The following is a 25,318-nucleotide window of genomic DNA, read 5'->3' as shown; positions in this document are numbered from 1 at the left end:
AGGGACAGAACTGGAAACCAAGTCTCCACCTCAGCTCCTCCAGGGCCTCCAGACACCATTCATTCCCTTTCCCAGGGTGCTCAGAGGTCCACTGTCCCCCACCTCCAGTGCCCCAACCTTCAAAGCAAGAGCCTCAGAGCCCCACCCCTCAGGTGCCTTCAATAGCGTCCATTGTCCAAGAGGCTGTGTGGCTTGACCCCCAGCCCCATAAGTAGCAGGACAGCAAGCTCAGAGAGGAATCTGCCTGGTGCCCCTCCTCTGCGGACTGCCTTGGGGGAGTCTGTGGGGTAGCGGGGCCCCGCTGAATGTGACCTATTGTCTTTGGGGTGGATTTAGGAAGTGCCAAGCTCCCATCAAACAGCCCTGCTCCCGGGGTAAAAACAAAAAAAGGGCTGTTCATTTGGGACCTTTTCCCCCTTATCTCCTTCTCCTATCTCCTTAGGCTTAGCTCTGGTGTAGTGTTCAAAACCACTTCCCCTCCGAGCCAATCAGAAGCCGGGGCTCACCTGTGGCCCTGAGGTGAAGTTATTTATAAACGCCTCCCTGGATTATTTGAGCAGAGCCTTTTCACACACCTCAGGAACACCTCTCTGCTGCCTGCTGCCCGCCCGCCCGGACACACCTGCAGCCCTGCCCAGCCGGCTCTGCTCACTCAGAGGTAAGCCCCACCCAGCCCAACCCACCCTAAGGGCTGGGGGTTATCCCGAGAAGAGGACAGGCCCCAGGGGTACCTCCAAAAGAGAGAGGAGAGGGTGGGCGCTTGCCATCCTGAGCACAGGGAATGAGGACACTCTGGACCGGCGCCTATGAGCAGCCCGCCAGCCCTGCCCTATGTGGAGTCCACCGTAAAGACCTCAGCTACTAGGCTGAGGAATGAGCAGAACGGACACTGGACCGGAGGAGGTCGGTGACACTCAGCAAGAGTGGGGTAAAATAAGGTCTTCCAGGAGAAAGAATGGAGCCGGGGCCTTCCTGGGGCCACCTGGGTCTCTCAAGCAGCCCGTTCTCTCTACTTCTTTTCAAGTCCTGGAAGCAGAGGGCTCTGGGTACATCTGTCCGTGTGGCTGTCACCGTTCTTCGGTCCCTAGACCCCCTCCATCCCTCACTTACTTTCCTGAGCTCAGGGTACTGAGCATGAGCTGTGTGGACTCCTATTTGGTCCCTGTCACTTCTGTGAAGCTGAGAGAGGTGGACAGAGAGGAAGCTAAGGAGCAGAAGTGAGGGTCAGTCTCCGCCAGGCAGGGGGAGCGTGAGTAGTGCGGCGTGGAAGGGTCTGGGTCAGTGGGGTAGGAGAGGAGCCAAGCCCGTAAGCGCCCAGCTCCTGAACTTCCCACCCCATAGTTCTCAGGGGTCCCGAGGCGTCCCTAGACAGTGCCTCTGCTCTGGAAATCAGCCCAGAGGATCCCCAAACTAAGCCAAGCAAATCTTTTATCATCACAGCACCAACTACTCGGTTGAACTTGGGTCTGTTAGGACTGAGTGCCTGGAGAAGACCAGCTGTAAGGATGTGCCCTTTGGAGTGGTAAAGCCTTCCCCACCGGGAAATAGGACAAACTGAGAGAGGAATTTCTCCCTATGTGTTTTTAATTGAAGATGCTCCTCTCCCAGAGCCCCTGCAGCCACCCCCCCCCCAACACTCTCTCTCTCTCTCTCTCTCTCTCTCTCTCTCTCTCTCTCTCTCTCTCTCTCTCTCAGAACCTGGCCAGAGCCTGCTTGGGCAGCATGAAGACCAGCCCATACCAGAACTAGATCCGATACTCTATCAGCCTTTCCAGTCCATGCCGGGGTCAATCCTGACCCGGGGCTCACTGTACAGAATCCTGAAGCAAAGCTGCCCCTTATCTCTCAGCACTCAAGGGCTTCCAACAGAGTGACATCAAATCTACACTTAGTGAAAGTGTGTCCAATCATACAGAATAACCTGAGGAGGTTCAGTAAAGGGATGGGGACCAGCTGGACGTGGGCTAAAGGGAGGCTGATGTGGTCATGACTTGAAAGATACAGTCCTCCAGGGGAGTCAGCCTTCCTTCCCTCAAGGCCACTTGGAATTCTGGCCTAGAGTCTTGGATTTGCTGGTCTCTTTAGGGGTTTCTAAGACTCTAACCCACGTGTCCTTACAGGGACCTCGTGACCTGGGGCAGGTCTCACGGTTCAGCATCTCACTTAGTCCCTCTGCTGGGACCTAGTCCCAGTTCACCCTCCTCAACAGGGAGAGCAGACGGGCAAGCAGGCTTGGAGATGAGGGATAGGGACTGGAGTGCCGCAGCAGTGAGTCCCCTCCACAGGAGACAGTCCCAGAACAGCCAGAGAGTCGACATTTGCCTCATATCACAAAGGAGGACATCGCCTAGGGCTAGAAGGGGCCTGCAGATTTGCTCAAGAGACACAACGACAATAGAAAGAGTATTTCAAAAGGCCTTAGGGGGACAGGCTTCTAGAGCCTCCCTCCTCCTGGGGGGAACATGGTCTGCAGCTAGGGCCCCAGCCTTCTGTCCTGTCAACCAACTTAGAGCCGGAGAGAGACTGCCCTTTCTTGGGATACCTACCCTAGATGAGGACGGCAAGGGGACCTCAAGGGGACCTTTCCACGCCCCCAGAACCTGTGATAAGGACACCCGTGACCTGCCAGGCTAGGCCTGCTCCAGTGTCTGGCACAGGTGTGTCAAGGAACAACTCCCCTGAGGCACCCTCCCCCCAGCCAGGGCTTAGGGAGGAAGTCATTCTGGGCTGCAGTGACAGGGTGACCTCCAGACGTGACAGGAATGCATGGCAGGCCCTCCGCTTTCTGCTCCCCGGTGTCCCTCCTCCTACAGAAAAGACTTGTGTCTCCCTCCATTAGTCCAAAAACCATGGGGAGTATGAGGGCCTGCGACTGAAGCTTAGGATCAGGGAGGAAGAGGAAGGCCGAGTGAGCTGCCTGAGATGGCAGAGCTCAGGGAGAGAGGGAATCTCCCATAGTGACGGTAACAATGCCAATGGCCAGAACTGACTATGCTTCCCAGGGCCGGGCACCCTGCCACTCATTGCCTTGGGCATCGTGCTGAGCACCCCACCCCTCCCACCCCACCCCTACTCCCATCCAAGCATCCTAAGGGGATCCACAGACCTAAGTGGACACAAGCTAGGGAGGAGAGCCGGTGGGCTTTCTTTTGTCCGAGCTCACTGGAGGGGGTCCTCACAGCGTCCGTTTCTCCCTTTCTCCAGGTCCTCAGCTGTACAAGGTCTCCAGATTCCTCTAGCCTCAGGCTTGACCTTATTCCTTCCCTGGCCCCAGAGTTAGGAATTGCTGATGTGACCACATGTCCTCTCTTCTCTTCCCTTCCCCTCCCTCCCCGCCTCGCTCTTCAGGATACCCTCCCCCCTTCTCCACAGTGAGATTCACCTCTCTGTCCCTCAGGACTGTCACATGGCACCTGCAATCTGTTGAAGCAGAGGACGTCCACACTGTGTGATGGGGTAGGGCTCCATACACCGCTGTGGCCACAGAACGACACTTGCCCCCCCCCCCCCCCACTGTGTTTAACTAGGGATCAAATCATCTCGTTCCTGATACCTCTCTCACTGTCTTGCTCTTTTTTGTTGTTTGGGGGATTTGAATTTTTGCCTGTATGTGTGCATGTATACCACATGTGTGCCTGGTGCCCACAGGGGCAGAAGAGGCTGTCAGATTCCCTGGAACTGGAGTTAGGGGTTGTAAGCCACCATGTGGGTGCTGGGAATTGAACCCCAGTCTTCTGCAAGAGCAACAAGTGCTCTTAATCCCCGAAACCATCTCTTCGGCCTTCTTGTTCTTTTACCCCCGCCCCCCGCCCCAATCCAACATCTTAAGGCTCTCTTAGCTCTCTGAGAACCCCTAAGGCCCATCTACCAGAAACTGAGGTCCTCTCCACGGTGATGGCTCACCCCTTATTCCTCCTCACACTCCGCTTTACTCCACAGCACCGGGGTCTGAAGGACTGAGTGGGGACGAAGGGGCCATCCCTGCTGTGCCCACCCCACCTCAGCCTTCCCTTCCTGAAAACAGGAGCCAGGGGTGTCCCTGAGCCTACACCTGCATCTCCGTCATCCTGCTAGACAAGCTGAGGCCAGGATAGGAGGCAAAACCCAGGCAGAGTCCTCGGGAGGTAAAACAGAACCCATACGACCTGTCTGATCAGAGGTCATGCGAGAGCACGGGTCAGTGTTGTCCCTTGGGGTCCTGAAGCCCCCTTCCACCAGAAGCCTTTGAGAAGTTGTCAAGGCCCAGTTCACACACATCTGCCGTTCTCCGTGACTCAGTTTCCCTCAAACACAAAATAAGAGAGTTGGACCAGCACAGTCTCAAATCCTCCAAATCCTCGTCTAGACAAAAACGTCCTGACTTCAACCAGCTGCTGGCTTCTCCTTTTTATAAACAGGCTTGTGAGAAGCCCTGGTCCCCTGCAGCACCCTGCTCCTGGAATAGATGAGGAAGCGTATAGGAAAGGAACAGACTGTTACCAAGAGCAAAGGGACTTTTCCTTCTGCTAGCCTGTGTCACTGGGGACTCCCAAAGTTGAGGCTGCAGGGAAGCCTTGCCCAGAGGGGCAGAGACCATGCTGAGCCACACCCCCATTACTCTCCGAAGGCTTCCCACCCCTGCCCTTTCCTCCCCTCCCTTTTCTGGACAGGCAGCCAGGGACAGCTGAAGCCCACCACAGTACCCGGACCAGACTAGCCAGGAAGGAGAACTGAGAGGAAAGAGCAGTCGCCACCGGCCAGGGTGGGGGGAAAGGCTTCCGGATGGGGGCGTGGGGGGAGGAATTCGAGCAGGTCCTGAGGACAGGCAGGGCTGGAAAGACAGCAATGAGTCAGAGCACCTAGGGTGAGGAGGCTCTTTGGAGAGAGACCCAAGCCTGTTTGGGGCGAACAACCAGCCTGCACAGGGCAGAGGGACCAGTCGGCTGCATCGCCGAACACAAGGCCTGAAAAGGGAGCCTGGGCTTGGTCCTCCTGGAAATGACGACTGGACTTTCCAGCCGGACATAGGTGCCGAGTGGGAGAGTAGAGGGTGGTGGCCAAAAATTCAGTGAAGAATGGTGCTTGAGCGGAGCCAGACCTGGAGGGTGGGGGCAGGGCGAAGGCCCGGCCCAGGAGGAAAAAGGAGAAACGGAGGAAGAACGGACTGGCCTTAGGATTGGCTGGGGGATGGGGACAAGAGACAGGAAAGGAGTGACTGGGTGGAGGGAGAGAGAGAGAGACCCCTGAGGAAATGGAAGAGCTGCTGGGGGGATCTGAAATAATATCATGGGATGCCCACACACACACACACACACACACACACACACATGAATGTGCTAGCAGAACAGATAGCCTTTAAAAACAAATAGCCTGGGGCAATCCTTCAGCCCACCCCCATCCTAGCACAGAAGCCAGACTCCCTCCCTCTCGTCCCTCTTCTTAGTGGCTCTGCTTTTTCGTCAGTCAGCTCACCTTGAAACATTTGGCCAGTTCTTTTGGTCTGTTCAGGAGCCTGAGACATACGCCCCAAACTGTAAGCATCCCTAAAACCGGGCCAGGCACTCGGGGTTCCTCTGAGGAGTCGTGCTTGACACTCATGGCTCCCAAAGAGCCTGTCAAGCAAACCAGCTAGAAAGGCAGACCCTGGCAGACTCCGGGGGGGGGGGGGGAGGGGGGGGGTATGAAGCCATGCTGCTCCGTGAAGCATGAAGACTGGTGGATGGAGAATCATCTCTCATTAAGGAAGACAGCCTCCTCCCATCTTAATAATCAGTGTCCTTGCCATTCACTGGGAACCTAGGAAACCGGCGCGTCAGTCACACACAAGCTCCCTTAATCCGCACAGCAACTGCCCAGGACTGTTATTAATCCCCACTTACAGATGAAGAAACCGCATCTTGGAACCCAGGTCATTCTGCCTCTAAAACTTGGGCTGTTCTCTTGAGGCCACTCTGAGTTTCTCACACTACATGTCTCACATACCATGGCCCTTACTCACTTCTGCTCGGTGTCTCCTCCAAAACCCCACTGGTGGATTCTCTCAACGAGAGAGAGAGAGCACGTTTGTTAGGTACTAAATACCAAGCAAGTAGCTGGGCAGAGGCTCTGAGGTAGGTTCACCCACCCACTCTTACCCTCTGGTGGGTATCATCCCGGGGTTTCACTAACAGTCCAGCCCTTAGCTGCCTCAGCCCCCAGAGCAAAGGAATGGATACTCCAAACCAACTCAAGCACTTCCTTAACCGAGACCCTCGCATGGCCAGCCTTTTCATTTTGCTTATTTCCTTCTCGGCCATCATGCTTGCATCCCCGTGCAGTGGGCAGCCAAGCTCACACTGCTGACGAGGGTTGGAGGATCAGAGGGAGCAATATGACCTTTCCTTCTTTCCAACAAAGACAGGACCAGTCTCGGGTCCCTCGGTGCTCACTTGTTCCCAGTGTTTGTTCTCTTCCCAAAAGGCATGTGCTAACCACTCCCTGAGGCCTTCACCTAGAAAGTCTGGCGGGGTGGGTCCCTCTGTGGTTGCACATGTTCAGCCCTATCTCAAACCTTGTGTGGTTCCAGTCAGCCCAGATTCCCCAGGACCTCTCAGATGTAAGTCTTCCCTCAGACCACCTCTACATAGCTTTTGCCAGCTGGGCTTGAGGGACAGGGGAAGGGGTCAGAGTTAGAGGAGGGCGGAGGAAAGGTTCTCACAGGGAACTCCTTCGGGCCCCAAGGGCCCTGGCACCAAGCTCTGCCCGACTCAGCTCCTGGAACATCGCTGAGGTTGCGCAAAGCGTGAGGAGGAGAGAGACACCAATACACAAGGGTGGAGGAAGCGCTAGGCACAGGAAGCTGTGGGAGAGGGCTGAAGCCGGCCATCCAGACTTCCCCAAGCACACCATTGTCCTTCCCGGGGAAACCTGTTGGTGAAGTCGTAGGCAGGCAGGCGCGGCTTATCCAACAAAGGTCCTCCTGAGGTCACGTTGGCTATCCCCCTGCCTCTAGGCAGGCTGTTTTCCCAATTGTTCCAAAATCAGCTGGCTGGATGACATGAGCCCTTCTGCCAGGAAAACAGAGGCCTGGGGCGGGAGGCAGTCCATGGGGCCATCCCAGCCCGAGGGGAGCAGGATGCGCGCCACCGTGGAGACCAGCCCTGCGCTCCCACCTCCTCTCTGCCTGGTGTCCGGGCAGCAGTGACAGTGATGTCACGGGTGTGGAGTGCCAGCCACGTGCTGGCTGCCAAGCAAAACAGCCAGGGCGAGTGTGTGTATCATCAGTGCCTGGGAAGGAAGGCCACCAAAAGAAGGGAGCCTGGCAGAAAGGCTTGACGGAGGGAGGGAGGCACCTTGCTGGATGGGGGCGGGAAGACCGGAATAAATCTCTGTTGCCGTGAGGACCAGAGAGAGAAGGCCCTAGCTGGCACTGGGAAGGGATGCCCCTCACCTGTCCATACTCTGCTTCTCCTAAAGCGTGTCAATGCCCCAGCCATGAGCCAGCCCAGGCCCCGCTACGTGGTAGACAGAGCTGCATACTCCCTCTCCCTCTTCGATGATGAGTTCGAGAAAAAGGACCGCACCTACCCGGTGGGAGAGAAACTTCGCAACACCTTCAGGTAACGTGGCCCAGAGCCCAGCCTCCTCTTTCTTCTGTTCCCCACCAAAATCCATCCTGCTCCAGTCAGGGCTCCTGGACCAATACCCAAGGGGTTAGGGAAGCCCTTGGGGGAGGGGAGATTCTGAAACCTGAATATAAGAGCCTGGAGGCTCATAGACCCCGAGACCCTTAGGGAGGATGGAGAGGAGGAACAGGAACCACTAGCCATTTCTGAGGGTTGTAGGGTGTTTCTGTCCCCTCCATAGCGTCTCCTGAAGTCTCAGTCCTCTTGAGGCTCTCTTGGGTCTTCAAAGGACCTCTAGATGGATGAGCTACGACATGGAGTGGTAGGGAGCACCTGAGCCCATCCTCCGTGCCCCGTTCCTTGTGCATCCAAAGGCTCCTGAGGTCCCATCTCCCCATGCCTCATCCCCTCATGGATAGTCCTCCTGTCTGGTTCACAGAAATCCTAGAGGAGGCCCTAAATTCCTAGGCTGTACTAAGAGGCCTCACCAGCCTTTGGGTTCTTCCCACTCTCAGGTCCCTGGACTCAGGTGGTGGGCTGGGCAACCTTGCCCCACAGGAAGAGGCTGTACACGGTGGCCCACATCCCTACCTCAGGAACCTGAGGCCACAGGCTCCCCCCTCCCCCTCCCCAGACTTCTGGCAGACCTCACACTCCCTCGCTCCCCTGGGGAAACAGCTGATTCAGTTACCTGGATTGAGGTCACCGGCAGTAGCTAAAGTGGAGCCGCAGGTGGAACTGGTTGAGGCCGGGGAATCACCCACTGGAGTCTTTCCTAAAAGTCCTAGACCAACCCTGCTTCCCCTGGGAGGTTCCATCTCGGCCCAGCGACACTCAAGAGTTGTGTGCCCAGTGTCTGAGCCCCCGTCCCTGAAGCCATGCTCCCCAGACGGATGGGCTCAGCCAGTCTTGGTGTTCAAGGAGTTTACATTTAGGTTGTCTGTGTGCCGGAGCGATGGAGGATCTGATGTTTTCCTGAAGGTTAGGGACGATTAGGACTCTAAAGAGAAACAGAAAAACTAGCAGTGCCCATGACGCTGGCACAAAAGCTTGGACGTAGGCACCGTGCCAAGGAATAATGGTTGAGTGAATGAATGAGTGAATGAGTGAGTGTCTAGAGAGCTAATCCTTCCCTCCATTTCCACCCTGGCCTCTGAGGCTTCCGTATAAGTTGTCTGGCGCCTCCTCTTCCAGCACTTCTTGCAGACTTCAGGTTGCTTTGCCTGACATATGGCAGAGATGCAAGAAGGCTGGGCATGTGAGCCAGCTGCCTACCGGTGAGTCCAGTTTCCTCTGCCATAAGCAAACCTGCTGGAGCTCCGGCCAGGCTGTTGCCTCCTAGCCCAAGCCTTTTAGGTATGCATGAAGCCATTCACCACGGTCCTGGGCACAAGAAGCACCACAGGCCACAGGCCCCGGAAGAGGCTGGGCTGACAGGCTGGTGGAGATGCCGTTCTGCAGAGTATTTAATCGAAAGGGGGAAAAAAATCTGCCTAGACTTTCCAGGATACAAAGCATTGTCTGTGTTGGTTTCAGTCTTGGGTGACATCCAGGGGCCCCAGTGTCAGGGAAACCATTGTTGAGCAACAGTAAAGAGTAAAGATTGGTGCGGGGCAGGAAAGGAAGCCTAATCAGACTCGGCCCGGCGTGAGTCACCAGAGGGACCTGGAGCATTGACTTGCCTCACTTGGGAGAAGAAAAGCAACCCCCACCCACCCCAGTCATCAATCCACCGGCTGTCACCCCCAGGTGTATAAGCCCTTGTTCCCGCTACTCATGACTTTCCACGGAAGGATCTCAGGGTGCTCCACAAACAGTAGCGATCAATACGCCTCACCCTGTCGGCCAAGGAACGGCTCTCCCATCTCTCTTTTCCCCTCGGCTGCTTTGCCAGGGGTGAACACCCATGCTAGACTCACCAGGTGGAGAGGACAGCAGGTTGGCAGAGGGCACCTCACGGGGACAGCCGAGGTTGCCTCTTTGAGATGTTCAAAGAGAAAGGAGGCTGAGCTACCATAAAACCGACAGCTTGAAGCCCAGCCTCGTCGATTCCCACGTGGAGGGCTTGCAGTGATGCCCGGGGTGTATTGCTGGGCTCTCCCGTTTAAAGCACAGCTCTGCCTCCGCAGCATCCCGCGGCACGGGATGTGCACTCAGGCTACTGAGCGAACCAACTCCCAGGGATGCTAGCGTCCCCCTGTAACCTGCCCTCTTCTCCTCCTCCAGGTGCTCCTCCGCCAAGTTCAAAGCCATTGTGTTTGGGCTGTTGCCTGTGCTCTCCTGGCTCCCCAAGTACAAGGTCAAAGACTACATCATCCCTGACTTGCTGGGTGGACTCAGTGGGGGTTGTATACAGGTGCCACAAGGTGAGAGCACCCTCCAGGCAGGCCTAGCTGGCCGCTCCCTGCTATCCTTTTCCATCTCTACCCTCCCACTCTGTGACCCCGACCCCTGTGAAGAGGATGCTCTCCGGAGCTAAACCTCCCTCTCCTTGTCTCCTGCAGGCATGGCATTTGCACTGCTGGCCAACCTTCCTGCAGTCAATGGCCTCTATTCCTCCTTCTTCCCCCTCCTGACCTACTTCTTCCTCGGGGGTATACACCAGATGGTGCCAGGTGAGGTCTCTTCCCCCACACCCCCACACCACCCCTCCTCCCCGACGACCCCCGCTAGGCACAATGACTTGGACCTCAAAGACACAGGGCATGGTGAAGGAGGCTCCATGTCCACCTTTCTTCTCCCGAGTTGATGTTGATCCAACCTGAAGGGATGGTCGCTGCATGAGTCCTAGGTCCTCGACGCGACCTTGGAGAAATCACGGTGGCGCCCCGTGTGGGCTCAGTCAGCACAGCCTGTTGTATCTTCCTCCCAGGAAGGAGAGCAAAGTGTGACAGAACAAGATATACCATATGCTGTGCAGACCATGAGCAGATTGGAGACATGGCTGCTCCCAGCAGGCCGTGGCAGGGATATTGGGAGCTGTCTAGCGTGGAGTGAGATGGAGGAAGAGAACCCGGACACAGGGCTGGTTTCTGGTCCAGGCTCTGCTTGCACTTCTGAGTCGGTGTCCAAAGAGATGATGTTAACAAGGATGTATCTGATCTAGGGAAGTGTCTTTGGCAGCTTAGATGTGACTGCCGGGGATGTGCTAGCAGAGGCCAGTATAGGGAGCCCTCCCTCTGGGGCTGGTGCGTGTTCCAGGGCTGGACCCCTTGGTCATTTCCATGGGCATGCTGCAAACTTCTGACTTTTGCTGGCTGGGTGGGGCACCACAGGTACCTTTGCCGTTATCAGCATCCTGGTGGGTAACATCTGTCTGCAGCTGGCCCCGGAATCGAAATTCCAGATCTTCAACAACGTCACCAACGAGACCTACGTGGACACAGCAGCCATGGAGGCAGAGAGGCTGCATGTGTCAGCGACACTTGCCTGCCTGACTGCTGTCATCCAGGTGAGGAGCACAGCCCCCGGCCCTACCAGTGACTCCACCTCAGAAAATGGCAGGCCACCTCAGCTCTACCTCAAAACCGCCCATGTGGTGTTAAAGCTATTCCCCACCCTAGGGACTGAAGGGACCTTAAAAAATAGTTTAGAGTCTCCACCCCTTGTGTGGAGCAGTGCCCCTGACAGAATTGTCCTGAGCTTAAAGTCTGCGCAGAGACGTTCAGATGCCCCTTAGAGAAACCCTGGTCTCTGCCAGCATCCCTCCTGCCCCTCCAGCCTCCTCTGCCCAGCCCCGGTCCGGCCCTGGCCCCGGTACACCAAATAAGCTGACCATCTAGCCACGGGGGCAAAGGATTCCTCCGGTGTTGATGAAAGAGGCACAGTGTGGCAGAATTCAAGGACACCGGCCACTTCAGAGCGTACCTATCATTCGGTCATCACTCACCTAATGTTTTCTGCCAGGAACTGAGCTAGGCCCTGAGGATATAAAGATAAGGCAAAAAAAAAAAAAAAAAAAAAAAAAAAAAAAAGAGGCCCAGTTCACAAGTGGCTCCAAGCGGACAGAGGAAGTGGCCTTGTCCACAGATAAATGTGTGTGCCACGGTGAGATCAGAGACACAGTAGAGCCATGAACAAGTGGCTATCGGAGCCCAGCAAAGTCCTCAGAGAGGAGGGGACATTTGACCTGAGAAGGCAAGGACCAGTGGAAGATCCCCAGTGACGAATGAAGAGGTGTAAGGGCTGCTCCGGGCAGAGGGAACAGCCCCCGAGAGCCCCGAGGCCTCAGGGAAGCCTAGCTAGGAAGGAGACAGCAAAGAGTTTAGTGTGGCTCAGGGGCAGAGGGGCAGAGGAAGCCAGAAAGGTAAGCAGGGGGCCAGTAATGAAGTCTGCACTCACTGCGTCCCCGTGGCAGCCACTTGGGTCCTATTAGCCTCAGAAAGACCGTCTCGGTGGGTGGAACGAAGGCAGGGATTCGGCAGGAGCCCAGGCAGGAGGGACAGAGGGGTGGCCATGGAGAAGGAGATGGGGGTCGGAGGAAGAAGCATTTTGCCAAGAGCATGCCCGGCTCTTACTGGTTAACTACCTGTGGGAGGAAAGGCGGTGTGACTCTGAGTGCTCAGTGGGGCACCAGGTGGCCCCAGGGGAGGACCACGTTTGTTGAAGGGAACCGAAGCCAGGGAGGGTAGTGAAGAGACGGAGAGGCTGTGCGCACTGAGGGAACTAAGGTTTGGTGGCAGGTGCCCAGGTCACAGTGAATGGCTGGGAAAGGCTGCTGGGGACGATTTTCCCTGAGTCCACACCGCCTCTGAGCTGCACGAGGCTCCAGGCCAGGCTACGTGTCCAGCTGGCATTTGGAGCAGGTGACCCACTGTGGACTCTCCCCTTCCTTCCTTCCAGATGGGCTTGGGCTTCATGCAGTTTGGCTTTGTCGCCATTTACCTCTCGGAATCCTTCATCCGGGGCTTCATGACAGCCGCTGGCCTGCAGATCCTGATCTCGGTGCTCAAGTACATCTTTGGTCTGACCATCCCCTCCTACACAGGCCCAGGCTCCATCGTTTTTGTGAGTCCAGAAACACCCTTTGGGGGAGGGACAGGATGGGAGCAGAGTTCACATTCGCAGGAGGTGGTGAACTGGTCATCCTAATAGCTGGCTGGGCCATTGGGCCGAGGGGATCCCGGTGGGTTCTCCTTGTGCGGAAGGAGTCTAACTCAGATCCTCATGCACTCTGTGGTCCATCCCTGAGAACAGGAGACGCCATTCCAGTGCCTCAACTCCTTTCCCTGGGAAGTCCCCCCCCCCTTTTTTTTTAGTTTAAACTCTTGACAAGAAAAAGAAAATATATTATCTTAAAGTCCCGACTCCTGCATCAGGTGGATCACAAGTCCCTGTAACTCCAGTTCTCGTAGATCTGACACTCTCTCCGGCCTCCACAGGCACCTGCACACATGTGGCATACAACACACACACACACACACACACACACACACACACACACACACACACACGAATAATGTGAGAGAGCGTGACACCCGAGCACTCGCTCCTGACGTGCCCTTTGGGAGAGGGTAGCTGGAGATGGGATGGCATTCACAACCAGGGCTATGTTCTGCCTTTGTATGTCTCCAGCGGCATGTCTCCCCTGGGCCAGGCACCCCTGGGCAGGGCAGTATGGGAAGAAAGGATGGGAACCTGTGATGCTCTCTCCCTTAGACCTTCATTGACATCTGCAAAAACCTCCCCCACACCAACATCGCCTCGCTCGTCTTCGCCCTGGTCAGCGCTGTCTTCCTGGTGCTGGTGAAGGAACTCAACGCTCGGTACATGCACAAGATCCACTTCCCCATCCCTACGGAGATGATCGTGGTGAGGATCCTGCCTGCCTGGAGATGGGGTTCTGGGGGTCAGGATAGGAGGGTTGTGAGTAGGGGAGCCCCTGTCCATCCCTCTACCCACTCCACTGGCAGCCAGCGGGACAGGAAGTCACATGTGAATATGTTGTATGGCCCATCATGTGACTGCTCAAGCAACCTCATACACACACCCTAAGGCAGCAAGACAGTGGGAGCTAGGAATCCTAGAGAAAACATTTAGGAAAGACCCCACACCTAAGCCCCAACCTAGAGCCGATATCCATTCTCCACTTTGGGGTTTGCAGGTGGTGGTGGCAACAGCCATCTCTGGGAGCTACAAGATGCCAAAAAAATACCACATGCAGATCGTGGGGGAGATCCAACATGGGTGAGTCCAGATCACTCAGAGGCCACCCCCAGCCCATTGTCCACCAGACCCCGGGGCCCTGATGGAGAGGAAAGGCTCCAGGTGAAATTGAAAACTCTGTGACCCTGACTCAGAAGAGCCACATGACCAGTCCATACTGGCCACTTTATGGGAAATGAGTCTCAACTGCTACCCTCCCAGCCCCCATAAGTTTCCTGTCCTGAACATAGTTAAACAAATCTCTCTGACCCACCCGTTGCTGGCTTTCAGCTTCGCTCTAGTACATACTCTTTTACCCATGCAGAAAGGAAGACACTAAGATGAACCACATTCTTTAAGCATCTCTTCTATGTCAGGCACCACGTTGGATCCAGGACGACTGGGACAAGGCTTACCCCACAGAGTTGGAACGGGGGAGGAGGGAGGCCAGGCCTCATAGCACTAGAGGTCTGTGGGTCTAAAAACCAGTGTAACAGAGAGTCGGAGTCAGGGCCCGAACAAGGGAAGCCCTCCCATTTACTGGCTTGTTGACCCGGACAAGTTAATTCTCTTAAGCCCTGGCTTCCTCCTTTAAAAACCAAGAGTGATAGGACCTGCCTTCTGATTACAGAGAGTGAGATCATGTGGGACAAGCCATACAAATAAGACCCTGGCATATGGTGGGGTCTCAGCCCCCTCCTTCTCACACCCCTGTGCCCTCTCCTTCTCACACCCCTGGGCCTTGCCTCTTTTGGATCCTCGGCAGGTTTCCCTCTCCAGTGGTGCCGGTGGTTTCGCAGTGGAAGGACATGGTGGGCACAGCCTTCTCCCTGGCAATTGTGGGCTACGTCATCAACCTGGCTATGGGCCGGACCCTTGCCAACAAGCATGGCTATGATGTGGATTCTAATCAGGTATCTCCAGCTGCCCCTGGCAGGGCTCAGGGGTATGGGCCCACAGAAGCCTACTAATGACAGCTTAGTGGGGGTGGCGATGTGACTCAGTGGTAGAGTCCTTGCCTAGCATACAGGAGGCCCTGGGTTACACCCCAGTATCTCAAAAGGGGATAGAAAGATGTCTTGGACTCCATGCTGAGGTGAGACAGTAAGGGTTAGGGGACTAGACCTGAGAGACTGACCTCTGGTTTTCAACTTTCTTTGTTCTTTCTTTCCTTCCTTCCTTCCTTTCTTCCTTCCTTCCTTCCTTTCTTTCTTTCTTTCTTTCTTTCTTTCTTCCTTCTTCCTTCCTTCCTTCCTTCCTTTCTTTCCTTCTTTCTTTCTCTTTCTTTCTTTCTATGGGGAGTCTTAGGGGAGAGTTTACATGTTTACATGTATGCACATATATATGCAAGTTCATATACATGTATGTGTGTGCTACATAGGGAGACCAGAGGTTGACATCTGAAGCCTTCCTCTATCTCTTCTCAACCTTTTTTTTTCCCCCTTGAGACTGAATCTCTCACTGACATTAGAGAGCTCATTAGAGACTGACTATATTGCCTAGACAGTAAACTCTGGGAATCCTCCTGCCTCTGCCTCCTCAGCACTGGGATTACACATCCACTTTTTTTTTCAGATGCCCAGGTGCTGGGCATCTGAACCCAGACCCTCATGCCTATGCAGCAAGTGTTTACCTGCTGAGCCATCTCCCCAGCCTGGGGCTAACCTTTTGAGTGGCAGAGTGTGGTCATACAGCATCACAGTCACTTCCAAACCGAGCCTCAGGCTCCCCTCACACAGATGACTGCCGACATCTGGCCCCTATTCCCCACCAACCCTGCCCCCTCTCTCCACAGGAGATGATCGCCCTGGGCTGCAGCAACTTCTTCGGCTCCTTTTTCAAGATCCACGTCATTTGTTGTGCCCTCTCTGTCACGCTGGCTGTGGACGGGGCTGGAGGAAGGTCTCAGGTGAGTCTTGTCACAGGGCACCCGGGGAGGAGTGGAAACGGAAGCGATTGTTCCAGAGAGTTCCGGGTGCCACAGGCATGCCCTCCTTAGCCAGCTAGTTTTCATTCCACAAAGGATGAGCTGTGAGATAGTGGAGCCACGAGACGCCCATGCCCACTCACTCCCAGCTCTTTCTCCGACTAGGTGGCAAGCTTGTGTGTGTCTCTGGTGGTGATGATCACTATGCTGGTCCTGGGGTCCTATCTGTACCCTCTCCCCAAGGTAAGAGCCCAGCTGAGAACAGGGAACAATGACAGCCTCCAGCAAGAACAATCCCTAGGGGTGGGAGTGGCACTTGATGGGTCGCCAAGGGCCACCACTGTCACACTTGGTGTACGTACCCAATGAAGCAAACGACAGAGATTTTCTTTCTCGGTTATACTGGTGAGGGAGACAGGTTGACAGTCTGACGTGTGTCATGAGGCTGTGTGGGATTGGTTTCAACCTCTGGATGTCTGGGAGCTTGGTCTCTTTGCTGAAGGGTAGAGGACAAGGTATCCAGAGCTCAGGGCACCCGCATGTAAGGTGTGAGCCATTCAGGGATGCAGAGAGAGGGTAAATGTACAGGCGGGCCCACAGTGGACTCTGTGGCTCAAGAGGCTATGCTTTCCAATCCCAAGATTGAGGGGGAGTTTAGGGAAAGCCCTGGAACTCTAGCTCTGTCCTGCCAGGCTCCAGGGGCAGGTGTGGAGGGGAAGGACAAGATGAAGGGATACCACAAGTGACACAAAGCAATGCTCTGCTTCTCCAGGCTGTGCTAGGAGCCCTGATAGCTGTCAACCTCAAGAACTCCCTCAAGCAACTCAGTGACCCCTACTACCTGTGGAGGAAGAGCAAGCTGGACTGTGTAAGTGTGGGGGAGTCTCCAGTGACCCACAGAAGTTCCCATCCTCCTCTAACCCCGCAGCTCTGGCCTGTGGATGCAAGGCCTTCCTGTCTCTAGTTCCCAGGGGCTGAGAAGCCAGGCTTCAGAGAGAGCCATTCTCTGTTCAAACCTACCTCAACCACTCCCTGGCTCTGTAGCCAATAGCAAACTCCTTTACCTCTCAGAGCCTCGGCATCCGCGCCTGTGAAGTGGGCACGTCCAACTTCAGGATGGCTCATGAAGAAGACGGGATTAGGGAACTGCGTGCGGTCTGAGTTGCATTTGTGGTCAACAGAACGTAGTAGCTATTATTTTTCTAATTTACTACCCACACCTCCCCTAATCAAAGGAGATCACTCCGTAAAAAAGCTTAGAACATAAAACCAGAAGATCAGGATCCTGAGCAAGCTTCGAGACTTCTCTAGGCCTCTACTTCCCCATCTGTGTGTGGGATGAGGTTGTGTTCCGCATCAAAGATCGGCTCTAAAGATTAGATGAATCACAATGGGTAAGCGCCATGCTACGTAAAACATCCAGCGACGGTGACTTCATACCTGAGCTGCGCCTTCACAGGCAGTACTGATAAAGGGTCCAGTGTATTGACGACACCTTATTTCCACCTAAGCTCACCCACCATAGCCCAAGGATGAGACTCACTAACGCTGTTGGAGATAACAAAAATCGAGGCTCAGCATGGTTACATAAATAAATCATCAGAGACAATGGAAGAAGAAAGAGCCAGGGTCTGGCTAGAAACTCCCTGCTGGGCTCCAGACTTCTGGGCTGTCCTGCTCCCACAGGCAGAGACTTTACCCACACCACATAGGAAAGGAAATCTTTAAAGTCAGGAAATGTGTGGTCCCTCTGAGGACTCCTGGTGAGTGACAGAGATAGGAAGAAATGAAATGTTCTAATTCCCAGCTCATGGATCTGCTTTTACCACATGGCACCCCTCTCCTGGCTATGGCCAGAGTCCCTTGTAGCCATATGGTGCCATGTGACTTGATCTTCTCTGCATCTCTCTATAGACATTCCAACAGAGCCATTCAGAGGCCCCTGAGGGCCCTTGGGGGATAATGCACACAACCAGGGCCCCTGCCCCACGTTTTCTGTTTGGGAGCTGAGTTTCCATTAAAGCACACGCGCGCACGCACACACACACACACACACACACACACACGCACGCACGCACGCACACTCCAGTGTCAGACAGGAAGAAAGCTCACATTTTCTCGGGAGCACCCTGCAAGCCTGGGAACAATGGCTCTCTGACCTTTCAATCTTCTTGCAGAGTGGACCTCATTTCCCCTTTTATAAACCAGAAAACTGGCCCACACAGCTACACAATCCAGAACCCAGCTTTGAACCCGGGGAGCATCCGAGCCCAGGGCATGCTCTCCTGACTCTGCTCATGCCGTCTCTCGGTGCACACATCTACCATCTATGAAAATAGAAGGCTAGAATTCTATTTTTAAAACTAGGCCAAGGACTAGGGGTGGGGGGTGGAGCTCAATGGTAGAGTACTTGTCTAGGATGTGAAGCCCTGCATTCAATCCCTCGCTCTGAAAAAAAAAAAAAAATCAAGAGCTGCACTCAATGCAGAGAAACGGGCAAGCAAACCAAAGTACCAGCACGTGACCCGTTGCAAAAATTAAGCAAGAACAGAAGGAGAGATCTGAGTTGAGCAGGCCAATTAGGGCCTTGGCGAACCCCAGAAGACTTCCTGAAAGGGGTAGTTTTTCTCCCCATACTGATACCTCTCTCTTCACAGTGTGTCTGGGTGGTCAGCTTCCTCTCCTCGTTCTTCCTGAGTCTGCCCTATGGCGTAGCAGTGGGTGTCGCCTTCTCCATCCTGGTTGTGGTCTTCCAGACCCAGTTGTAAGTGACACCCTCATCCCTCCCTGGCCCAGCCTGAGGTTGCTGGCCCAGTCTGCAAGGGCCCTCCCAGGCCAAGGCCCAGCATACCACACTGTCCCCTCTGCCTTCTGGGCCCAGCACAGGGACGTGCTGGCTGCCAGACCTCAGAAGTAGATAAACCCAGCCAGGATGGTGGGCATAGACTGAGCTGTCTGACGTCTGTCCCCCTAAAACCCCAGAGCAAACCAGCATGGTTTCGGAGGGCTGGGGATTTGGGGGGAGAACACAGGAAGGGTGAGTAGACCTTCCCACCCACCCTTCCAGAAGCACCGTGGGAATCTCAGCTCGAATGGGACCCTGCCCTGGAGAACACTAGGTCAGAGGACGGACCCCTCCCAAAGAAGCCATTAGCACAGGTCAAGGATGCCACAGAGGAGGTCAGGGTGTGGCTAAGGACGATCCTGAGTGTAGGAGAAGCCAGGAAGTGGTGGCTTTGTCACCTGTGTGCGCTTCTCCCTTCTCTCTCCTGAGCCCCATTCTGGGGGCCTCATCAACATATGCCTGGCTGTAGACCAGCCGCAGACCAGCAGGGCCAGGTCCCCAGAGCAGAAAGACTAACAACCCAGCCTGCCTGAGGACAGGAGTCCCCGCCCCAGCATCCCTCCAAGCCGCTAGCATCCTTACCCTCCCCCCTCCCCGTCTCCCTCTAGTCGAAATGGCTCCACACTAGCCCAGGTCATGGACACGGACATCTATGTGAACCCCAAGACCTACAACAGGGTAGGTAATCCAAGCTCGGGACCTCCCCGCTTCACTCTGTCCCCTCCCCGAGACCTGTCGGCGACCTGAGCTCAGTCTCCCTGTCACAGGCCCAGGAAATTGAGGGGGTTAAGATTGTGACTTACTGCTCCCCGCTCTACTTTGCCAACTCAGAGATCTTCAGGCAGAAGGTCATTGCCAAGGTAAGGCTCCGCCCTTGCTGACCAGAGGGCTGAAGAGAGAGTGGCCAGAAGATGGGAGGCAGAAAGGGGTTAGGAGCCAAGGGCAGGCCATCCCACAAAGGTTGGGGTCAAGGTTGCTGTTGGCCCTCTCCCCACAGACAGGTATGGACCCCCAGAAAATACTACTGGCCAAGCAGAAATATCTCCGGAAGCAGGAGAAGAGGACAGCGATGCCCACACAGCAGAGGAAGTCCCTCTTCATGAAAACCAAGGTGAACTGAGGCCAGGACCACCTCCATGACCCTTTCTGATCTTGACCCTGGCTCCCAGCCTGCAGCACATTGAGAGGCAAGCAGGAAGTCTCTGAGAGCGCTGCCAGGCACTCTTCTAGGGGAAGGCTGCCAGCTCCCGGAGTAACCGCTGGCCCCTATCTCCAGTGGGAATTTCCTAGGTGCCCAGGCTGTGTGAGGGTGAGAGTGTGGGAGAAGCAGGTAGGCATGGGCAAATGCACAGAGAGTCCTTCCTGCTGTCTCTGGAGGGGCTTCCTCTCGAGCAGAGTGGCCAAGGCTTCCGGCTTCTCTGGAAGGTTCTTCCCACTTGGACTGGGAGAGAGAGAAGCTTGCCGACCTCCCGCAGGAAGGGCTTTAGGGGAAGCCTGTATCCACTACCAAGCTGAGATGTTACCTGCCTCTGCTTGGGGCTCAACGTCACAGTCCCTGACTGTCCCCTTCCCGCCCGCAGACGGTCTCTCTGCAGGAACTCCAGCAGGACTTTGAAACTGCTCCCTCAACTGACCCCAACAATAACCAAGCGCCTGCAGGGGATGCCAACATATCCTACATCACCTTCAGCCCAGACACCTCGGCAGCTGCCCCGTGCGAGCCGCCCACCTCCGCTCAGTCCCCCAGGGAGCCTAGTGAAGCGCTAGCCAGCGTCCCGCCCTTTGTCACCTTCCACACCCTCATCCTCGACATGAGTGGAGTCAGCTTCGTGGACCTGATGGGCATCAAAGCCCTAGCCAAGGTGAGGCCTCGTGGGGCAGGGAGGAGGGTGTGCGCCCCTGCTCCTGCCCACTTCCCTCCGTTTGAACTCGCGGAGGGAGGTTCCAGACCCTAGGGAGCAGGGTGGATACACTCTTAGGGCAATGAGGTGTTGGAGCAAGTTCCCTGAGCCTCAACACATCCACCAAGGCCATCCTGAGTTCTTTTTTTATGTCGTCAGTCCCCAGAACCCACCTTGGGGCCTCTGAATGAGGCCAGGCTGGCCCCTGATTCTGCTGCCCCTTCCTACACTCAACAGCCACGTCAGGAGAGAGGAAAACAACAATGGTGTGTCCCAAACAGGCAGCCTGCAAATGCCACGGATACAAGGGCCCGTCTGATTACTCACCAGGGGCCCTGTGAATGTCATTTTGACAGCAAGCCTCGGAAGGGCTCAGATGGAGGCAAGCCAGGAGGTCAGAGGGGCACAGAGACTGTACTGGCTGATGCCACCACCAGACAGGGACAGCAAAGGTCCCTCCCTGGTGTTGAGCTCAGCTGGCTTCTCTAGCCTGGACCTGGATTCCCGGACTTTCGCGACGTGCCTAACCGAGCCTTGGTCCTGAGCATTGAAAAAGGGCCACGGTCACTTTAAGTGTCTGCCACACTGGCAAAGCCCCATTTCCGCTCCACTTTTCAGAGAGGCCTTGGCGAACACTCCAGAGAGACGTGGGGTGTGCTCTGCCACTCATGCCTGTGGCTGCCAGGGCCCTCGGGAAGGCTTGTTTGTTTGGCTTCCCCTCTGGAGTGTGTTTCGTGAGTCCCTCTTAAGACCCACTCAGAACATTCCTTTCCTTTCTTTTCTCCCCATTTCCTTCCCCTCCTTCCTCTAGCTAAGCTCCACCTATGGGAAGATCGGAGTCCAGATCTTTCTGGTGAACATCCATGGTAAGAAAAGTGGGGGCTGGGTGGGCCTTTAGGGGACCAGAGGCTGGAGGGGGTGCAGATGCAGAGGGGACAGGTGGTGAGCATCCTGGGGGTGGGTATGTTGATGTGGTTGAGAGCAGACAGGATTATAATCTGCTCGCCGCTAACTTGTGTGTGTATCCTGACTCAAGTCAGCCAAGTCACTTTACTGTCTGGGGTCCGTCTTCACCCATGTAAGTCGGAGGTTTGGCTGGTTGAACTTGGGATCCTTTCCAAATAAGATCCATGTGTCTGTAGAAGCCCAGAAAACCCACATACCCGAATTTCCCAGGGCCTTGTCTCCAGAGGATGCTTTAAGCAGCTCCAAGGACATGCCTCAGAGCAAAAGACACTCACTAAATTTTCACATATGCCTAGTACAGACAGCACACAAGGACCCAAGAGATATGCAGATAAGAAGGAGATGCACAGATACCGCCCAGCAGGACTCTGCAAGGGCCCCATAATGAGCATGTTCATTACTCTTACCCTTGATGAACACTCCCCGGAAACCATCTCCAGAGTGTGATGTATTAACTTGTCCTTGGCAAGCAACTTCTCAAATCCAAAGGCTTCCTTCCGCACGGGGTTGAAGGCTCAGTATTTTCAAGATCCTACTGCCCTCTGCTGTCCAGAACTGATATTGCAGGGCCAATTGTCCTCTTCACCAGCCCCCACCCTCCCTCCAGCTCCAAACCACAACGCCGCTACTTTTTCCTCACGGAACCTGTCTCCTTCCAGCCCAGGTGTACAATGACATCAGCCATGGAGGAGTCTTTGAAGATGGGTGTGTCCAGCGCGATCACGTGTTCCCCAGCATCCATGATGCGGTCCTCTTTGCCCAGGCGAATACTAGAGAAGCCCCGGCAAGCAGCTTCCAAGGGGTAAGGTCTCCCCACACACCTGAAGAATCCAAGGGCTCCCACAAACAGGAGGACCAATGCATGTTAGAAAGAACAGGAAGAGGGTTTCAGATCCATCACCAATCCCGCCACCTCACTCTCTTGAATCTCGGTTTCCCTATCTGTAGAATGGGCACCACCAACGATCACATGCCACAGCGGCTTTTCATTGTTTCTGGTTAGGGTGAAGTAATGATTATACATCCTTATACAAAAATACAATTTTACTGACTGCTCTGTGTATCTGGTGTCTCGCCGGCCATCACCTTCACTGTTTTGTAGTAGTGGTGGGTGTCCTGGCTTGGAGATTTCAGGCTTGGAGGGAGAGGCTGAGTTTTGTCTCAGCCTCTTGGCATTTAATTTACTAGCTCAGGGAGTGATGTGAGATACAAATAACTGTCTAAAACTTCAGAAGCTGAAGAGCCAGACCCAGCCTCCTCTCACTTGCAGGGCCTGGGAGACTAGGGAAGTGTTCTGATTTGTCCACAGGGACTCTTGGAGAATCCTTCTTATTTGTCATTACACCAATAATATCCAGTTATGTGGGTCCTGGGAATCGAACTTGGGTTCTTTGGCTTGGTGATGAGTGCCTTTGCCCACCGAGTCATCTCTCTCACCCTTGTTTTAATATTTATAATTCATATTGTATATATTCTCTATTACCTATTATAAATTACACACACAATGTATATACACGCCTTAAAACAGTACAGTAAGAAAGCCAGAAAAGGGAGTCAGATTATCCTGCCTTAGCAGAATTCAGAGAAAGGAAAGGAATTCCAAGGTCAGGCAGCCTGTGCCTCCCTGCCTATAATGCCCACAAGGGAGGTCCTATGGGCATCTGCCTATGGCTGTACTGTATCATGAGGCAGGCGGGGGAGGACCAGAGAAAGGGATGAGGGAAGCGTGGGGTCCTCTCAAACATCCTTCCTACCAGCGTGCACCTCCCTCCGATACCCGAACTCACCCTGCACCCGCTCCTTCCCTCAGGCTCCGGGAGACACTGAGCTCTCCTTGTGTGATTCCGAAGAGGAAGACGGTCCCAGCTATTGGGACTTAGAGCGGGTGAGTAGAGGGGCAAGGGTGAGGGGGGAGAGGGAGGAGGACCTGCTTCTGCAGGAGGTGTTTGCTGCCTGTCCTCTCCAGTTCAGAGCAGCAACCTTGAGGGTGGCGAGGTTTCCCCTTTCTTTTAGCAATAGATCTCGATTCCTCTCAGCATCAGCACACACACACACACACACACACACACACACACACACACACACAACACACACACGCATGCACGCATGCACGCACGCACACGCACGCACACACACACATACACACGTGCACACACACACACACACACACACACACACACACGCATCCCGGGGAATGAGAGAGCCTCTGGACCAAGTCCCAGAGAATTGCTGTCTATTCTTAACTCTCCAGTGTGCCAAGCCTGTGACTGTGGCCAAGCCTCGAGACACCACTGGGCCTGTTGTCACTGTCTGTAAAATAAGAGACATTTAGTTCAGCTGTCCCCACCAGGCCTGGCGGACGAGGCCACTCGTCCTCCATCAATTCATGAGGCGTTCATGGAACACCTACTGCTTGCCTGACGCTGTTGCGGGTGGACATACAGCAGTGAACACAGGCCCTTGTCCTTTGGAAACTACATTCTGGGAGAATTCGGTGAAGTTTAGGGGCATAAATGCATTGTTACTGCAACTAGATAAGCATTTAAAACTAAAAGCATGGGCTGGAGAGATGGCTCAGAGGTTAAGAGCATTGGCTGCTCTTCCAGAGGTCCTGAGTTCAATTCCCAGCACCCACATGGTAACTCACAGCCATTTACAGTGAGATCTGGTGCCCTCTTCTGGACTGCAGGCATACATGCAGGCAGAACATTGTATACATAATAAATAAATAAATCAAAACAAACAAACAAACAAAAAACTAAAAGCTATGCAATACAAACTGTTACTGCCTGCTTGGAGCCTGAATTAAAAGAAAGCAGGGGACTACATTTAGAGACATCTGGACTTGAACTTGTTAAAAGTAGCAACTCTCTTCCCATTCTTTCCGGGCTTGAGTCCCATGGTCCTCTGAGTGTGTCACTCGGAGTGCGGATGATAGGCGAGGGACACCTGAGATCTAACAGGCTGATTCCCGTGTCCTCTGGGGAATCTCCAGCATATTTCTTAAAAATTAAAAATCCAGGTGGGACAGAAATAATACAGCTTCTCTCGTCCTGACGTTGGTGTTACCTAACGGGGCAAAAACGAAGCTGACGCTCAGAGAGGAAAGTGTAAAAAAAAACACATAGCACAGGCCGATGGGACACAATTCACAACTAGATGCTACTAGCGCTTTTTCCCATCGCCCAGTAGCAGTTCATGTCTTATGCTAGCCTGCCTCTCCCCTGCTCAGCTGCACACAGAATCTCACTCGGGATGCTTCCTTCCGGCCTGTGGTGCAGAGTCACCTCCTAACTCCAGAGGCTCCAACACTCCCTTGCCCTCACCCTTCCTTCCTGTGGTCTCTGCAGGAGATGTTCGGGAGCATGTTTCACACAGAGACCCTGACTGCCCTGTGAGGGCTCCTTTGGTTCCCATACTGCCTCCTGAGCACCTGGCACCTGGGATGTCCATGGACGATAAGCCCGGGACCACAGGGAGTGACGGAGAGAAGAGTATCCGTCCACCAAGGCTCTAGATCCTCTCTCAACTCCTTGTTCTCTCTCTGACTCCCCCACCCACCCTCCCTGTCTCCCTGGGAGAGAGCCATCTCAGCCTCTGCAGCCGCAAGAGCCTGGCCAGACAAGGATTGGCAAGGGTGAGAGCCTGGTGGACCCACCTCATCACCTTTCCCTTCCCACTCCAGCCTGGGCCAGCAGTAAGCTTATTCTGCCCATCTGCTCACGCCCCACCCACGGCAGCCGATGGACACCTTGACTTCCAGCCTTAGGAGTGAGCCAAGAACGGAAAGATAAGAGCAACCGTCCTGCTCTGTGGCCTGGGTGGTCTGGCCTCGGAGGTCTCAGGCTGTCGTGGGACCCAGGGATGAACTGGGTTAGAATGTTGACGCTTGTCCCTCCAATTGCCTTATAGTTGTCAGCCTTGTGCCTCAAAGACATGGTACTATCCACAA

The 25,318-nt window shown here is 54.7% G+C and overlaps 1 protein-coding gene across 2 annotated transcripts; it reads left to right on the top strand.

Moving 5' to 3' along the window:
- On the top strand, positions 1–25,318 carry Slc26a9 (solute carrier family 26 member 9). 2 transcript variants are annotated; one of them, XM_028876514.2, is made up of 21 exons: positions 188–658; positions 7,435–7,577; positions 9,810–9,949; positions 10,088–10,198; positions 10,859–11,034; positions 12,426–12,590; positions 13,242–13,394; positions 13,687–13,769; positions 14,494–14,641; positions 15,523–15,636; positions 15,820–15,897; positions 16,427–16,522; positions 18,312–18,418; positions 19,108–19,177; positions 19,267–19,359; positions 19,497–19,610; positions 20,080–20,361; positions 21,212–21,266; positions 22,026–22,168; positions 23,177–23,251; positions 24,717–25,318. In XM_028876514.2, exons 2-21 carry the CDS (start codon positions 7,453–7,455, stop codon positions 24,762–24,764), a joined length of 2,376 nt encoding a protein of 791 aa, XP_028732347.1. In that variant the 5' UTR covers positions 188–658; positions 7,435–7,452; the 3' UTR covers positions 24,765–25,318. The 2 variants fall into 2 exon arrangements, with proteins under 2 accessions (XP_037067323.1, XP_028732347.1); XM_037211428.1 differs by lacking the exons at positions 23,177–23,251; positions 24,717–25,318 and having other exon boundaries at positions 1–658; positions 22,026–22,804.

Source organism: Peromyscus leucopus, chromosome 15 (genome assembly GCF_004664715.2).
Source record: "Peromyscus leucopus breed LL Stock chromosome 15, UCI_PerLeu_2.1, whole genome shotgun sequence".
Taxonomy (NCBI): Eukaryota; Metazoa; Chordata; class Mammalia; order Rodentia; family Cricetidae; genus Peromyscus; species Peromyscus leucopus.
The sequence above is the reverse complement of the archived record's forward strand: the minus strand, read 5'-3'. Positions and strand labels throughout refer to the sequence as shown.